Source organism: Rhinoderma darwinii, chromosome 10 (assembly GCF_050947455.1).
Source record: "Rhinoderma darwinii isolate aRhiDar2 chromosome 10, aRhiDar2.hap1, whole genome shotgun sequence".
NCBI lineage: Eukaryota > Metazoa > Chordata > Amphibia > Anura > Rhinodermatidae > Rhinoderma > Rhinoderma darwinii.
The window spans coordinates 16,085,872-16,104,120 of record NC_134696.1 but is presented as its reverse complement, the minus strand read 5'-3'; the positions used below and the strand labels follow the sequence as shown (position 1 = coordinate 16,104,120).

At 44.8% G+C, this 18,249-nt stretch overlaps 1 protein-coding gene across 1 annotated transcript in view; it reads left to right on the top strand.

Annotated features, from left to right (window-relative positions):
- Window positions 1-18,249, top strand: part of LOC142661799 (uncharacterized) — a 24,330-nt gene extending 6,081 nt beyond the window's left edge. The window contains exons 2-10 of the mRNA XM_075839385.1: window positions 7,515-7,645; window positions 8,478-8,598; window positions 8,752-8,865; window positions 9,512-9,625; window positions 9,843-9,950; window positions 10,836-10,940; window positions 11,630-11,746; window positions 13,291-13,398; window positions 17,228-18,249. Of these exons, the coding sequence (XP_075695500.1) occupies window positions 7,622-7,645; window positions 8,478-8,598; window positions 8,752-8,865; window positions 9,512-9,625; window positions 9,843-9,950; window positions 10,836-10,940; window positions 11,630-11,746; window positions 13,291-13,398; window positions 17,228-18,006 (1,590 nt within the window). The 5' untranslated portion in view covers window positions 7,515-7,621 and the 3' untranslated portion in view covers window positions 18,007-18,249. The remainder of the gene's footprint in view (window positions 1-7,514; window positions 7,646-8,477; window positions 8,599-8,751; window positions 8,866-9,511; window positions 9,626-9,842; window positions 9,951-10,835; window positions 10,941-11,629; window positions 11,747-13,290; window positions 13,399-17,227) is intronic.

Below are 18,249 nucleotides of genomic sequence, written 5' to 3'. Positions count from 1 at the left end.
TTGGGTGAAAGTTGAAGATTGTAGACTCCTGGTGTGACACTCTGATCAGCAAATTTACACAAAACACCTGCAAAGGTTTCCTAAGCCTTTAAAAGGTCCAGCAGTCTGGTTCAGCAGCTGCACAATCGTGGGGAAGATGTCCAGAAGACAGTCATTGACACCATCTACAAGGAAGGAAAGCCACAAAAGGACATTGCTAAAGAAGCGACTGTTCACAGAGTGCTGCATCCAAGCAGATTAATGGAAAGGTGAGAGGAAGGAAAAAGTGTGGTAGAAAAAGGTGCAACAGGGATAACCGCAGCCTTGAAAGGATTATCAAGAAAAGGCCATTCAAGAATCACAAGGAGTGGACTGCGGCTGGAGTCAGTGCTTCAAGAGCCACCGCACACACACGTCTCCAGGACATGGGAGAAAAATGTCCCATTCCTTGAGACATCGCCTGAAGCGTCTTACCGGGGCTAAGGAGAAAAGGTCTGGTCTGCTGCTCGGTGTCCAAAGTCCTGTTTTCAGATGAAAGTAATTTCATTTGGAAATCTCGGTCCCGGAATCTGGAGGAAGAGTGGAGAGGCATCAATCCAAGTGTCTTGCGGTCCAGTGTGAAGTTTCCACAGTCAGTGATGGTTTGGGGGTGCCGTGTAACTGCTGGTGTTGGTCACTGTGTTATATCAAGTCCAGAGTCAGCGCAGCGTCTAGCAGGACATTTTCGAGCACTTCATGCTTCCCTCTGCTGACAAGCTTTATGGGGATGCTGATTTCATATTTCAGCAGGACTTGGCACCTGCCCACACTGCCAAAAGTACCAATACCTGGTTTAATAACCACAGTATCACTGCGCCTGATTGGCCAGCAAACTCGCCCGACCTAAACACCATAAAGAATCTATAGGGTATTGTCAAGAGGAAGATGAGACACCAGCCCCAACAATACAGACGAGCTGAAGGCCGATATCAAAGCAACCTGGGTTTCCATAACACCTCAGCAGTGCCATAGGCTGATCACCACCATGCCACGCCGCATCCATATCACCTCAGCAGTGCCACAGGATGATCACCTCCATGCCACGCCGCATCCATAACACCTCAGCAGTGCCACAGGCTGATCACCTCCATGCCACGCCGCATCCATAACACCTCAGCAGTGCCACAGGCTGATCACCTCCATGCCACGCTGCATTGATCATACCTCAGCAGTGCCACAGGCTGATCACCTCTATGCCACACCGCATCCATATCACCTCAGCAGTGCCACAGGCTGATAACCTTCATGCCACACCGCATTGATCATACCTCAGCAGTGCCACAGGCTGATCACCTCCATGCCACACCGCATCCATAACACCTCAGCAGTGCCACAGGCTGATCGCCTCCATGCCACGCCGCATTGATAACACCTCAGCAGTGCCACAGGCTGATCACCTCCATGCCACACCGCATTGATAACACCTTAGCAGTGCCACAGGCTGATTGCCTCCATGCCACGCCGCATTGATAACACCTCAGCAGTGCCACAGGCTGATCACCTCCATGCCACGCCGCATTGATAACACCTTAGTAGTGCCACAGGCTGATCGCCTCCATGCCACGCCGCATTGTTGCAGTAATTCATGCCAAAGGAGCCCCGGACAAGTATTGAGGGCAGATACTGGACATACTTTTCAGTAGGACAAAATTTCGGTATTAAAAATAATTTTTGAAATTGGGCTTCTATAATAATCACATTTTCTGAGAGACTGAATTTTGGGTTTTCAGTAACTGTTACCATAATCATCAACATTAAAAGAAAAAAAATGCTGGAAACAGATCGCTCTGTGTGTAATGAATCTATAGAATATATGAGAGACACTTTTTGAGTTGAATTACTGAAATGAATTAACTTTTTGATGATATTCTAATTCATTAAGAAGGACGAGTATATATTCATGAAGCATTGCAGAGAAGAGCGGTGGAGATGAAATATATTAGCATAATTGCACGATCTCCACCGCTCTTCTCTGCAATGCTTCATGAATATATACTCGTCCTTCTTAATGAATTAGAATATCATCAAAAAGTTAATTCATTTCAGTAATTCAACTCAAAAAGTGTCTCTCATATATTCTATAGATTCATTACACACAGAGCGATCTGTTTCCAGCATTTTTTTCTTTAAATGTTGATGATTATGGTAACCGTTACTGAAAACCCAAAATTTAGTCTCTCAGAAAATTAGAATATTATAGAAGCCCAATTTCAAAAATGATTTTTAATTCTGAATTATCCTACTGAAAAGTATGTCCAGTATCTGCCCTCAATACTTGGTCGGGGCTCCCTTTGCATGAATTACTGCATCAATGCGGCGTGGCATGGAGGCGATCAGCCTGTGGCACTGCTAAGGAGTTATCAATGCGGCGTGGCATGGAGGTGATCAGCCTGTGGCACTGCTGAGGTGTTATCAATGCGGTGTGGCATGGAGGCGATCAGCCTGTGGCACTGCTGAGGTGTTATCAATGCGGTGTGGCATGGAGGCGATCAGCCTGTGGCACTGCTGAGGTGTTATCAATGCAGCGTGGCATGGAGGCGATCAGCCTGTGGCACTGCTGAGGTGTTATCAATGCGGTGTGGCATGGAGGTGATCATCCTGTGGCACTGCTGAGGTGTTATCAATGCAGCGTGGCATGGTGGTGATCAGCCTGTGGCACTGCTGAGGTGTTATGGAAGTCCAGTTTGCTTTGGTATCGGCCTTCAGTTCGTCTGCATTGTTGGGTCTGGTTTCTCATCTTCCTCTTGACAATACCCTACAGATTCTCTATGAGGTTTAGGTCGGGCGAGTTTGCTGGCCAATCAGGCGCAGTGATACTGTGGTTATTACACCAGGTGTTGGTATTTTTGGCAGTGCGGGCAGGTGCCAAGTCCTGCTGGAAAATGAAATCAGCATCTCCATAGAGCTCGCATGCTGCGCTGCTTCCGTAACTGCCATTCACTACTATGGGACTTAAGGAAACAGCGCAGCTCAGTGAGTTACGCCGTTTTCTTCTTCATGGTTGGGAATCGCACGCTTCAGTCGGAGCACAGCGCTGCAGATCAGGGTTTAGGGGGCCCCGTTCTGGAGATAGATGCAGGTCTCAGAGTTGGGACCCGCATCTATCTGACATTTATCACATTTTCTGTGGATGTGTCATAAATGTCCCTGATGGGAAAACCCCTTTATGTGTGAATTCTACCTGCATTTATCTGCAGTTTTGATGTGCATTTTCCGCATCAAATTCTGCAACGTGTGTATGTAGTCCTAAATAGCAAAAGTTCAGCTGCAGAATTTTCACAAAAACAATTCTACTTTTATTACATCTCATGCATGACATAAACCCTGGCGTATTCTTGCTATGTCACTTGTAAGCCCACAGCACAGCTCATGGAGCATTGCAGCCGGAGGGCGTACAAAATATTTTTCAGCCGTGTAAAAATATTCCTTAAAATGCAATATCTCATCCTCTGCTATAAACGCAGCAAACATCAGAGGGCTGAAGCGGCGCCGGTTTCTGCGTGAAGAAGTTAAGGGGTGTTGTTACTGCTTTTAAGTCTCACACTCTCCGGACCACTGGGGGGCTTCAGTTTACGCTGCACAGGCGCCCACATACCGTCTCTGCCGGCGCCTGACTGACGACATTTGCAGCCGCCCAGCAGTCCCCCACTGTTAAAAGAAATGCATAAGAAAAAGTTCTGAGAACTTTCATTCCACCCGGAGAAAAATCTGTCTCGTGTATGAATATGAGTTCATAGCGTGCCGATGGGTTTATGGGAGTCAATGATGCGACCTCGGGTTGTAACAAGACACAACACAATGGTTATAAGTCAGATAAAAGACAGAACTAGGTTGTGCTATTGTGTCCTGTTGCTGCAGTGGCTGTGAGGGGTTAATGTATCTTCTAGCTCGAACGCACTGAAAAATAATTGAACGTGTATGAACTTGCCCTCGGGGGGACTCCCTGCCGTTTGGCTGTGGTCTTATATATGCGCGTTTTTTGCTTTGTCGTCTTTGCATGTATTGGGGTCGAGAGACCTTTGTTGGAAGTTTTTGTAGGATCCGGAGTAATGACTTTACAGCAGGACAGTTTTCCAGATGGGAATTTTTTTTTCAATTATTTTTTGGGAAAGGCCCAAGTCCTTGCATTGTTCTATTATAAGGGTTTAGTCATTTGAAGTGGCTCCGCACACTTCAAAGCCTTTAATATCCTGCTGTTGGTGGCGTCAGGTATAATGTTGGGTGGATGGGCTCTTAAGGTTTACATTAAATACCGCTTGTAAAACTCTTTCTATTTGGTGAATGAAATCTAACGTCGAATTCTGTCCCGTCTCACTTGGTTTCTGTTAATGCAAAACTGCTCTGCGGTCACATTTGGTCGCCCATGAGTCACGGGTAAAATTGCAGCATTGCCCCTACTCGCTCCTCGTATTCGACCTCAATGTTTCCCTATGAGCAAAAGGTCGCGGGGTGACTTGCCACAATCACAAGAATCCCGAACGTATCGAAGCTTTTGCAAGTTTTTTTCCTGTAGGAAAACATTACGGTTGCTTATGAGTCGCACTAATTCCACACTTGAAGGCCCCATGCACACAACTGTGCAGTATTTACGGTCAGTAAATACAGCGCGGGCCGGCCGCGGAGTGTCGTCCACATTTGCGGACCGGGCTCACAGTAATAAAGGAGCACGGTCCATAAATGCTAAAAAATAGGACCTGTCCTATTTTTTGCGGCTCATTTCTACGGCCTGGACGCACAGCCGTAAATATAGGTGGCCGTGGCCGATAGAAATAAACGTCAGTATTTTATCCGCAATTACGGATCTGTAATTGAAGAAAAAACTACGAGCGTGTGCACGGGACCTTATCAAGGCTCCCAGGCAACTAGTTGTTTTATATTACCGACTTGTACTTGTCCCGTGCCACTTGTATGCCAGGCTGTCCGCTTGCTCCAGGCTTCACCCATCACATAAATATTATGCTATTGAACCGGAAACCTGTGACAAAATCTGCAAATGTTACTTGCAGATTTTGGGGAGGATCCAGCCGCAGATTTCATTTATTGCATTGCAGTTAATGAAACCTGCAGTGAAAATCCGCGGCATTACCGCAGCATATAGGGCATGATCCGCAGCATATAGGGCATGATCCGCAGCAACACATAGGGCATGATCCGCAGCATATAGGGCATGATCCACAGCAACACATAGGGCATGATCCGCAGCAACACATAGGGCATGATCCGCAGCAACACATAGGGCATGATCCGCAGCATATAGGGCATGATCCACAGCAACACATAGGGCATGATCCGCAGCAACACATAGGGCATGATCCACAGCAACACATAGGGCATGATCCACAGCAACACATAGGGCATGATCCGCAGCAACACATAGGGCATGATCCACAGCAACACATAGGGCATGATCCGCAGCATATAGGGCATGATCCGCAGCATATAGGGCATGATCCACAGCAACACATAGGGCATGATCCGCAGCAACACATAGGGCATGATCCACAGCAACACATAGGGCATGATCCACAGCAACACATAGGGCATGATCCACAGCAACACATAGGGCATGATCCGCAGCAACACATAGGGCATGATCCGCAGCAACACATAGGGCATGATCCACAGCAACACATAGGGCATGATCCGCAGCATATAGGGCATGATCCGCAGCATATAGGGAGGGCATGATCCGCAGCAACACATAGGGCATGATCCGCAGCAACACATAGGGCATGATCCGCAGCATATAGGGCATGATCCGCAGCATATAGGGCATGATCCGCAGCATATAGGGCATGATCCGCAGCAACACATAGGGCATGATCCGCAGCAAATAGGGCATGATCCGCAGCATATAGGGCATGATCCGCAGCATATAGGGCATGATCCGCAGCAACACATAGGGCATGATCCGCAGCAACACATAGGGCATGATCCGCAGCATATAGGGCATGATCCGCAGCATATAGGGCATGATCCGCAGCATATAGGGCATGATCCGCAGCAACACATAGGGCATGATCCGCAGCAAATAGGGCATGATCCGCAGCATATAGGGCATGATCCGCAGCAACACATAGGGCATGATCCGCAGCATATAGGGCATGATCCACCCCATACCTGGAATCCGCTGCAGATTTTTAACACCATGAGTGAAGGGGGTTTGTTAAAGAGGCTCTGTCACCAGATTTTGCAACCCCTATCTGCTATTGCAGCAGATAGGCGCTGCAATGTAGATTACAGTAACGTTTTTATTTTTAAAAAACGAGCATTTTTGGCCAAGTTATGACCATTTTTGTAGTTATGCAAATGAGGCTTGCAAAAGTCCAAGTGGGCGTGTATTATGTGCGTACATCGGGGCGTGTATTATGTGCGTACATCGGGGCGTGTTTACTACTTTTACTAGCTGGGCGTTCTGATGAGAAGTATCATCCACTTCTCTTCACAACGCCCAGCTTCTGTCAGTGCACAGACACAGCGTGTTCTCGAGAGATCACGCTGTGACGTCACTCACAGGTCCTGCATCGTGTCGGCCACATCGGCACCAGAGGCTACAGATGATTCTGCAGCAGCATCGGCGTTTGCAGGTAAGTAGCTACATCGATTTACCTGCAAATGCCGATGCTGCTGCAGAATCAACTGTAGCCTCTGGTGTCGATGTGTCCTCGCTCGTCTGACACGATGCAGGACCTGTGAGTGACGACACAGCGTGATCTCTCGAGAACACGCTGTGTCTGTGCACTGACAGAAGCTGGGCGTTGTGAAGAGAAGTGGATGATACTTCTCATCAGAACGCCCAGCTAGTAAAAGTAGTAAACACGCCCCGATGTACGCACATAATACACGCCCACTTGGACTTTTACTTTTAAACACACCCACTTGGACTTTTGCAAGCCTCATTTGCATAACTACAAAAATGGTCATAACTTGGCCAAAAGTGCTCGTTTTTTAAAAATAAAAACGTTACTGTAATCTACATTGCAGCGCCGATCTGCTGCAATAGCAGATAGGGGTTGCAAAATCTGGTGACAGAGCCTCTTTAACATCCCATTCTCTCACATTGTACTGCACTTCGTTGCAACCAAATTTCTGCAGCAAATATGGCACGTGCGACCGACAGCCCTCTGCATTGCTTTAGACGGGTGTAGTTCCTTTTCATCTAAATACTGCCACTCTCTTAGCTTTATTATATCACACGTATAAAGTCATTCACCAGTTATATCTTGCAGTTCTTGGTTCTGTGCTGCAATAGTCCCTCTAGATCCAGAGCACAGCTCCTATTCAGTGTAATGTTGTTGCCTTTGATTTCTTTGCTAGGTAAACCGTAACTTGCTGACTCCGTCCCTGTATAGCAATAGAGATGGAGTCTCCTGTTACTTTTCTATTGCTATGTAAGTGAGGACCTAATCCCGGTAGTGCCGCTTGTATATTGGGGGTCGGCCGCTGGGAGACGGGTAAGTGCATCGCACCTTTAACATTTTCTATTTCACTTCTAGGCTTCGCTAAAAGTTGTTCTCTGCCGGATGTGGCTCTGACCTTCACACACTCGCAGTTCTCCTTTTACCTTTTTTTTGCTGTATAAGACGAAGAAACGGGTGCAGACATGGCCGGCCATGTGTCCCCTACGGTAATTTTGTAATTGATTTTAACTTTTTAATTTTAATATAATGTTTTTCTGCAATCTGTATAACATTTAGTACAAGGCTGCAGAAAATATTCGTGAGTAAATGACCGTGCAATGGTTTTCTGGTCTCTCTCCTGTTGTGATCGTCGCTACAAATCAGTGCTTACGTCTGCATCGGAGGCTTTGTTCGGAGCCTCTGTCGCAGATGCCGCCACGTTTGACCGAAATAATAGCACAGTATACAGCGCTATATTTTCTGGTAAAATGACTGACACCACAACGGAAGCGGCGGACCCTATTACGAGTCGGTGGTGTCTCGTGCTACCGTATCGGCACTCTGTCAGTTTAGTTGTTCTGCTCCTATGACGGTGCAGAAAAACAAAATTGAAGAATACAGATGGGAACAAGGCCTAACCAGTATCCAGGCGGTTTAGTTCATAGAACTATTAGACATTTTCCTACTTAAGACTGATAGAATATTTCTAGAATGTGCCATTATTGTCAGATCGGTGGAAGCCGGACCACCATGACCCCCGCCGTTCGCTAAAATAAAGTTTCTGTTTGGCTTATTACAAGGGCTGCGTGTTTGCCCATTGGCTACAATCGACCAGTCATAGGAACATGACGCCTTCCTGTATCCTGATAAAAATTGACATGACCCACCATAAGAATCACTAGTTTGTGGCCAATTTAAGAGCCGCAGTGCGGCATTCAGGAGAACATGTCCATTCATCAACAATGTAACATAAATTCTTACAGTAATTGTACATCTCACTATAAACTGTTCTGCCGCACTCCCATAACACGGTCACGTCTTCTCTTTACTGTTTTATAGGTGATATTCAGAGATGTTGCGGTTTATTTTTCGGAGAAGGAGTGGGATCTCCTAGAAGGGTGGCAGAAAGACCTGTACACTGGTGTCATTAAAGAAATTCATGGGATCTTAATCTCACTGGGTACGGTTCTTATTTGTTACGTCCACAATGTCGAAAGTGTGATCCATATTTTCTTTTTTTTTCATTTGTGACTTGAAAACACTTTGTATCACATGAAGTATTGTAAATTGTCTCATTGATCTACTTGTGTCATAAACTTTTCCTGTCTTTTAGGCTTTGTCATCCTGAATCCCAACAACTTCTTAAGGATACAGCCAGAAGAGGAGCCGTGTCGGAAAAGCCGTCAAGTCGTAGGAAGAAATGAAAACCTGAATATTGTTGGTTCTGGTGAGTGTAATTGGAATTTGGGTTATTGATGATTTTTTTTCAGGCCTCTGACTGTGATCTGGGCTGGGCTGATACTATAGTAATTATGTAGCTGCGAGGACTGTTGCACTGCTGCCTCTCCACTCCTATTCACTTACTGCAGCGTGGCCGCTGTACAGTTGTCTGAGCCTTCTGCTTCCGGCACCGACCCTGCCGGAACAACTGATCGGACCCCCAGCAATCATATACTGATGACCTATCTTGTGAATAGGTCATCAGTATAAAACACAGCCCCCCCAACCTGGACAACCCCTTTAATACACAAAGACTACAAGTCCTCTGTATTCTTTGATGGCAACTATTTTTTGGGCTAATTGGAGAGCGGACCTGTCTCCATACTAGACTGCCGTTAAACAGGAGAGCATCGTATGCTGACAGATCCGCGTCTAAGGTTGTACAGTGCACTCACATACTGATATGAAAAGACATGATGTATCCACGGCCTCCTTCACAATATTAGTCAATTATCTTTTTTAGAAAAAGATGATTATTAAGATTTTGGTCAATTATCCCATGGTGGATTTCTCGCATAGCGCAATACCCCAGTGTTAATATTGTTAGAAATGTTTGTGTGCTGATTATTTGTTCTCTTGTCATGTCCTTTTAGAGCGTGGTTTGGTGAATCCTGATATTTTATTGACCGTCAAGCTTGGTGAGAAGCAGCGTGTGATGAACTCGCATGAACAGGATGGCAGGGGCAGTGTGTCTTTTCCCAGCACAAGTAAGATCTGTCATGACGTGTCTATATTTGTATTCTGATCTCTGCATTTTGTCAGATTGCTGCGTTTTTTTTATATATGATTTTTAACTTCTAGAAATAAAAACGCAATTTTTCTTGCTTTTTTTTTTTTGTTTCTTAGATTAGTTTTGTTTCCTTTTCTTTTTGATTGGAAATGTGAAGTTGTACGTTATTTAATGTGGTTTTACCTTTTGAACAGGTAAATTTATTGACAGATTTGGAGAATACATGGCTGTTAAAGAAGAGACACCTCTTGAAGATTATACTGTTATCTCAGATGTTGAATGCTTGGATGACACAGAACAATGTAAGTAAATGTATAGCCGGTCACCGACACTTATATTGCGCAATTATGTGGCAACCAATTTCCTTGTTGGGTTTATTTCACACGCAGCGTTTCTGCCCAATGCGCCGCAGAGAATTCTGGGTGAAAAACGGCACCAAACTGTGGTGCGGTTTTTCACCTAGAATGTCCGCTGTGGAAAACTGCAGCACTAAAGCCGTCATGATAGCAGGCCGGCCTCCTGGGATGAAACGTCTGTGAGCCTGTGATTGGCTGCAGCGGCAGTCACATGGGATGAGGCATCATCCCAGGAGGCCGGCCCTCTGATGTCATACAGGTCGCCCTCCTGGGATGATGTTTCATCCCATATGACTGCCGCTACAGCATGTGATTGGCTGCTGCAGTCACATGGCATGGAACGTCATCCCAGGTGGCCGCGCTGGAGGGAGGAACACAGACTTCTGGGTCAGTATGAGTTTCTTCCTGAGTTGCGTTTTGTGTGAATCGCTGCGAATCCACCGCCAAAAAAAACGCTATTTTTGCGGGTTTTATCTCCCCATTGAATTTAATGGGCAAAACCTGCAACAAATACAATTGCGGGTCAATTTCTGAACGTTTTTTCCGCTCAGTATTTACGCAGCGCGTGGAGGAGATTTGTTTTATCGCATCCGCTTTGCTGCTACTGTATTTGCTGCCGATTCTCCGCAACAAATTCCGTTGCGGAAAAACCCGAGTATTTACGCAATGTGTGAACTGACCCTTATGGTGAGGAATGTACGAACAACATCTGTTTCTGATCTGTTTTTCTCGCCGCTTCTTTTAAGGAACGGGGGTGGATGGGTTTGCGGCTCTAGGGGATTGAGATTACTTTGCTGAGATAAGTCATTTAAGTATTTTTATCTGTTACAGGTTATCCTTTAACTCAACCAGTTGTTCGCAGGGTTAATTTTCAAGAACATCCATCCAATAACAACTTGCAGCTTGACGGTAGACATGGCATCAAATATGCAGCCGGTGAGTTGTAAGAATATTAATTTTTTTGCAGGAAAGCAATTTGACAATGTTATGGGGTCATTTAATAGGTCGGTCAGTACAAAGCGTTACTTCCACATTGTAATGCAGACATAGATTTTTAAAAAGGTTTGTTGCGTGTTGTGCAGTCGGAAAGTGAATATTACGGGTCTAGCCTTTCATATGTGTATTCTATTTCTTTTTTTTGTAAATCGTGAAATAATAGGATTTGTTTGGAGCAATATCATGACTGCTCTATGGACTTGTGTGGATGAGCATACTCAGTCGTCAGGGTCGAATCACTTTGCATTCCCAGTGTACGTCGGAGCAAAATGTCAGGAGGATTTCCCCAACGTAAGCCTCCAACGTATGGCGCTGTATTGGTAAACAGTGGCATATGTCGCCCATAGGCTTCCATTGTAAAAGAAATAAACGTATACTACGCGGTGTCCTTTTTTACTAAATGCCTCTGTATAGAATAGCGCAGTTGATTGCGCTATTCCATATAATTAAAAAAAAAAGGTTTACCTGACTATACCAGCCCGACATGCCAATGGGACACTCGTGTGGCATCCTCCAGGTGACTGGGGCCCTGTGGATAAGTTTGACGTCCGTGTGTGTAGACCCTGACAGGACAGTAATGTTCATGTTACCGATCTGCTTTTATTACCAGACTTCTCTTTTCCTCCTAGTACAAGGACACCGAGCATCTACCTCTGGTATTAGTAAAGCTAATATGGTTGCGGTTCCACAAAAGTTCATAATCAAGAAGCCCTACAATATTTGCGAAAAAAACGTTATATTGAAAGGTGAGTGGACAGAGAAACGCGCCATTTGCTCTAGGGAAAAGCTTCCTGGCTATTCTCGCCTACTTCACTTGCCCCATATATCTCCTAAAAACCAATATTGTGACTGATCTATAGGTTGAAAAATGTTTTACAGAAACCTAATTTTCCCCTTTTTTATATTCACCCTTGTAACTTTCCGGTGTTGGCTAATTGATGGTAACGCTGCACTAGATGCAGTTGTGTTAGGCCTCACGCACGCGACCGTAGCCATGTGCACAGCCGTGATTTTCGGGTCGGCCGCCCACAGAGTGTCAGCCGCGAGCCGCCCACAAATCGCGGGCTGTGCACATGGCCGCGGCAATTATTTCCTATGAGCCTGGACCGCAGAACCGTAATAAGACAGGTCTGTTCTTTCTGCGGTCCAGGCCCCGGGGCCATGCACGGACCGCGGAAACCACGGTCATGTGCATGTCCCCATAGGAATGAATGGGGCCGCAATTCTCTTGTGGATTTTCGGGCAAATTGCGGGCGCAAAAGTACGTTCGTGTGCATGGGGCCTTAGACTGTGCTCCTACATTGCAGATGTATCACAATATTTGCAGCATTACTGCTTTACAATTTTTTAAAACAACATCGACACCTTGATACAACCGGAGCATGTGAACAGGGCCTTAGACTAGAATCACACATGCTGTTAATGCAGGGGGTACAGAAGAGAGGAGAGGTAGAAGTCCTATTAAATGATTCCTCCCATAACGATCTACTCCTGGCTTTAGCAGAAAAAACTTCATGTGGGATTCCAGGTTTGCAGTTTTTGATGTTGTTTGAGCCAAAGCCGGGAGTGGATACAAAAACAAAATAAAAGTCTAGAAGAAAGACTGATACTTCCCCTCCCTTTTGTATCCGCTCCTGGCTTTAGCTCAAAAAGCTGCATCAAAACAGCGTGTGTGAACCTGGCCTTAAATAGGTTTTCCGGGCTTGTCACTTTTTCTGGTTTAATCCATAAAAGAGCTGCTGTATGCAAATAAAGTCACTATCCAGTGCACACTTGTCACATCAAGCTGTGGTGACGCTCAATCCTGGAAATGTGTATGAGCCAGACTGGATGCAAGTAGAGATCCTTACTGTGCCAAGGATTTTCTGTAAACTCAATCCATAAATGAACAGCACTTAAAGTAATGACTTTTGATAATTGAGCTATCAGATAGATGCAAAGTCTGGAGTGCTGTTCAGCGTAACATATGAGAGGAGACAGACAAAGGTAGTAAAGACAGTAGTAAGAAATCTATACATTGTGTTGTGTTTAAAGGGGCATATAGAATTAGAAAAACATGGCTACTTTCTTCCAGAAACAGTGCCACACCTGTCCATAGGTTGCGTGTGGTATTGCAGCTTGACTTCATTGATATTAATGGAACGGAGCTGCAATACCACCTGTGGACAGGTTTGGCACTGTTTCTGGGAAAAAAAAATCAGACCTGTTTCTCTAATCCTGGAGACCCCTTTAAATAATAAAGATGTAATTCAGGGAAAAAATTCCTTACCAATTTTTTTCCCCACTGTAGAATTCCCCAACATCGAACCTGTTACATTGAGAATGAAATCAAAAGAGCCGCCGTCGAACAGTGAAAATATTTGTTTGGATGGAAGAGATGTAATAAATTACACAGTCGGTAAGTTCTCAGGGCCTTGTCTTTGTTTTCTTTATTTCGGCAGTAACACGGCGTGCGCTTTTCTTACATGAAGAGACGAGCTAACGTATTAAGAAGTAGTCATTATTAAGAAGTAGTCATTATTAAGAAGTAGTCATTATTAAGAAGTAGTCATTATTAAGAAGTAGTCATAATTAAGAAGTAGTCATTATTAAGAAGTAGTCATTATTAAGAAGTAGTCATTATTCCCAGAACATTTACCTGGACGCTGATGAATTGCACTGCAGTATTGTGTGTTGTTGACAACACTTAGTGTAAATTGTATCGTATGATTATCATATTTGAGCAGAACTACACGGGTGGGTTCACACGACACGGTCAATTTGTGTTATTTACCGCAACGTCTGCACACATCCCTATGGTATCTGGATTAAATATGTGAATTTTTACAATGTAAAAAAAATATGGCGTTTCTTACATATCAGACCACCTGTGCATGTCCCTATGACATTTCCTGCAACAATGCGCTGTCACGCCCCATAAAGATGAATGAGAGCCTGGAAACAGCCCAGTGAGCGATCTCTGTAGATTCTGAGCCCGTCCTTCATCTCAGTGGAACGACAGCGCATGCTCGTAATGCTGTCTGGCTGAAAAAGCGCGTTTGCGGCTCTTCGATTTCCGCGACGGTGAGCTCCTCCCTTATTACCAGTTCTCATTGCACGGTCTTAAAAGCCGAAGAGGGGTGGTTTTCACAGACTTGTGTACGTGTTATCCTGATCCCTAGACCAGTCCTCAAAATGAAATTGCAAAATGTATTCAGGCCACTAAATGAAGTCTTGAATGAAGTCTTACTCACAGATGTGTTACCTCTTTAAAGTGCACCTGTCATTCCCTAAAAAAAATAAAAATTAAAAAAAATAATCTACTGCATGTATTAAAACGGAAGGTGACGTTTGTAATTACTTTTTCTGTCCTTTCCCCAAAGCTACAGTACCTGGGACCATTACCCTACTGGAGTGTTGCTGAGTCTTCTCATACTCATTTGCATACTGGAGCCACTGGCATTAGACAGACAATGCCAAAAGGAAAGGGAGGAAAAATATAAAATAAAAGAAAAATAACATGAAAAAGTAAGCATTTATGAAACCTAAAGCAAGCATAGGTGATGTGTATAAAGTCCGTCATAAATGGAGAATGACAAGTGCACTTTAAACCTCTTATTCCATTGCATGTACATATTTTACAGATCGTTCGTCCGATATTTAGTTGTACAAATGTCATTTACGTCCTTTCTGAGATTTCATAAAAATAAATAAATACTGAACCTCTTTAAAAAAGTTTAAAAAAAAAGCTCAACTCCCCATAGACTATGGGGCATTCTCTCCCCCGCTTCCTGCCTTTGCGGGGATATTGTATTTTGGTGGGGGTCCTAGGCATGGCTAACCCACCTAGCTGACATTTATGGTAATAACCTATGGATATGCCATAAGTAAGAGCACCTAATGTAGAAATTATCCTAATCTATGTTAATCCTCCCCTGCCTCATATAGCAATTGAAAACAAAGAAATATTAATAGAATTATTCTCATGAGATCAGCCATTTCCCCCCCTCCTCCTCCTCCTTCTCACAAACTTGTATATGGCTGTAAGGCAACTGACTGCAGCAGGAGCCCTACCCCACTGCTCTATTTGCAAACAGGAACACGAAACTCTGCCCCATTGGCTGTCAAACTCACTCCGCAGTCTGTTCTCTGCAAGATTTCCATAAAATTATTTGTGGGTAGGAAATCTATTCCTCTGGTTTTGTTTTGTCGTTCATTTTTAGGTTTAGGCTTCTTTGAAAGATGCTGGGGAGAATTTTATTAAGAGTGGCGTTTCATACGTTAGTCTTAATATAGAGAAAGTTGGAGAAAGATAGAATACATTTATTAAGAGGCGAACGCCTGGCCATATGCCACAGTCGTGGCACAGCAGCCGTGCGCCGCCCATTCCCCCCTTCCCATCAGCCGTAAAATTAAAAAATCTGCATAGTCCTCACACCGCTCCTCTTCTCACCTCCAGGTCCCCTCAGTCTCCCTCAGCAGGCCGCGCGGCTCATACAAAGTCCTAAATCCAAGCAGCGTCACTGCCTCCTATGCGACGCAGCACTGCAACGTTAAATGACTGGCGACATGCTGAGGGAGCCTGAGGGGACCTGGAGGAAAGAAGAGGAGCAGTAAGGTGAGTATTAATTTTTTTAAATGTAATTTCATTGTCCAATGGGGGAGGGTGTGGGGTCCAGCACAGGCCTCTACCTCGATACACTCCACAGAATAAAATCTATGTTAGCTTGGAGCTGGCATAGATTTCCGTTATCATTTACGCCAGTTTTCTTGCGCAAATTATACAAAAAAATTGTCGGGACTGCTTGGGCCCCGCCCCATTTTAAGAAGCCACACCCCTTTCCACCAACGTGGCGAGGGTGGTGTAAAAAGGCCAAAAGCCGCAAATTGTGACTTTTCTACGCTAGAAATCTGGCCTAGAAAGGTTGATGAATTCTCCGGAATTGCTTTCCCAATATAAACTGTCCTACCTGTTGGGATGTTTTTCTGTGAACTTTGGCATATGTAGGATTATTTTATTTTACCACACAAATGATAGGGAGTGCAGGTATAATAATATAATCTCTGTACACACATATTCACAGGGCAATTGGTCTCATTCCTGCTATTGTGTATTAACGGTAACGTCTGTTTGTTTTGTAGCAGTCATTGAGGTTGAAAGGGGTTGTCCAGGCACGTAAAGCTGATGACCTGTCCACAGCATAGGTCATCAGTCTATGATCGATGGGGGTCCGACACCCCGGACCTACACTGATCAGCTGCTCCGGCTGCCTCCGGGCACCTGATGTCCATGCCAGAAGCAGGTGGCTCCGGTCACGGAATAGCGGCCGAGCTGCAGTAATAGTCAAGTGAATAGGAGCAGAGCTGCAGAACAGCCGCTATGCAGTGGTCGGAGCCATCTACTTCCGGCTCCAACCACTGCATGACATCCGGCGCCCAGAGGCAGCTGCTCAGTGTGGGAGCCTGGTGACGGACCCCCACCAATCATATACTGATGATGTATCCCGTGGAAAGGTCATCAGTTGTCCGTGCCTGGACAACCCCTTTAACGTCTTATCGTCTTCCAGCTATACCCTATGATATCCACACAAGTTATTACAGGAGTATTCCGATCAGAGAATGTTATGGTATATCACTAGGATATGCCAATACAGTCTTATTCATGGGGGTCCTACCTCTGGGACCCTCGCCCCTCTGGACTGAGGTCCCTTCGGTCTTTCTCCTGCACCGGTGGTGAATTGCGCAGTGCAGGGAAACTCTGAAGGAGCCGCAGCGCTGCGTTACATCTCCTGCTCCTTTATTCTAAGGATCGTGGGGTTGCTGTATATGGCAAGCGATGGCTTATACTAGCGATGTACAATAATGGGGGTAACCCCTTAATCTCTGGCCGCTGTTTGTTGTATTGGTTCTTCAGGGGGCTTACCGGCACTTGATTAAAAAGAGAAAAATATTTAGATTTTAATATAAATTTCAAATAAAAGTAATTTACTATATGGTTGTGCATCAAAAATGTTGGAAAATAGTTACCTGATAATGGTCACATGACTGCTGACGATGCATTGTTTCGGAAGCAGGAACGACACCTTTTTTCCAACACAATTATTAGTAATTTGTTTAGATTTTTTTATTCTTTTTTACATTTATTTAAAAAAAATTCTAGTCCCGGGAAGAACCTTGAAAAATGTTTAAAAAAAAATCTGAAATTAATATTCTGACCTTTTTGTTTTCTTCTTTCTTCCCAACAAAAGACGATGAATTGATTATCGAGAGCCAACGCAGCACTGAAAAATTCAACCTCCGAAATATCCCTTCAAAAAACAAAGTGAAGATTCAGTACAACATGAAAACCAGTGGATACTGCCAAAGATTAGTGAGGTGGCCGGTGGGTCAGAAGGAGGATCTTGCACAGAAACGTTACGGGCCGGGGACCCCCAAGGAGCTCGAGAGGACTTACAACTGCACCGAGTGCGGCAAGAGGTTTTTAAGAATAACCGATCTCCGGCTTCACCAAGGAACCCACAAAATGAAAATGAGACAGTACAACGGGTCAATGGTTCAGTTCAAACCTCAGCAGAGAGTTGAATCCAGTCTAAAACTTCCAGTTGACAACAAGTTTCCTCACGCCATTTCCATCAAAAACGTATCCGTGGCAAAGTCTTTAACGTGCGTCGTTTATGGGAAGAACGTCAACCCGGGAACATCGCTCATGCAAACGCAAAAGTCGTTTGCGAGGGAGAGACGATTTGTGTGCCGGTTTTGCGGGAAGCGCTTTCAGAATAACAGTAATCTGATCGGACACGAGAGAATACACACAGGGGAGAAGCCTTTTGAATGCCCAGAATGTGGCAAGAGCTTTAGCCAGAAGGCAAATCTTACCACCCACCAGAGGCTGCACACCGGGGAACGGCCCTTTGTTTGCATCAACTGCGGCAAAGGCTTTGCACAAAAGATAAACCTGCTAACGCACGAGCAAACCCATACGAAAAAGAAGAAGAAGATCGATGGCAAGCTGGTCCTAATAAACTAATCCAAAATCTGGTATCAGGATCTGGTGGGCGACACATCGGCCGGGATCACCGTAAAGTGCCTGGGAATAACTTATCCCCGTTCACTAAGTCTACTTACTCTTAAATGCACACTACACCGTTTTTTTTGTCGTCGTCGACTCGCAGGCTAATTTTACTGTTTGATCACGTTTTTTTGGACTAGTATTTTTTTGACAGGTGCTACTCCAAGAAGATAAGATACACACACAAAAAAAAAAAAAGTA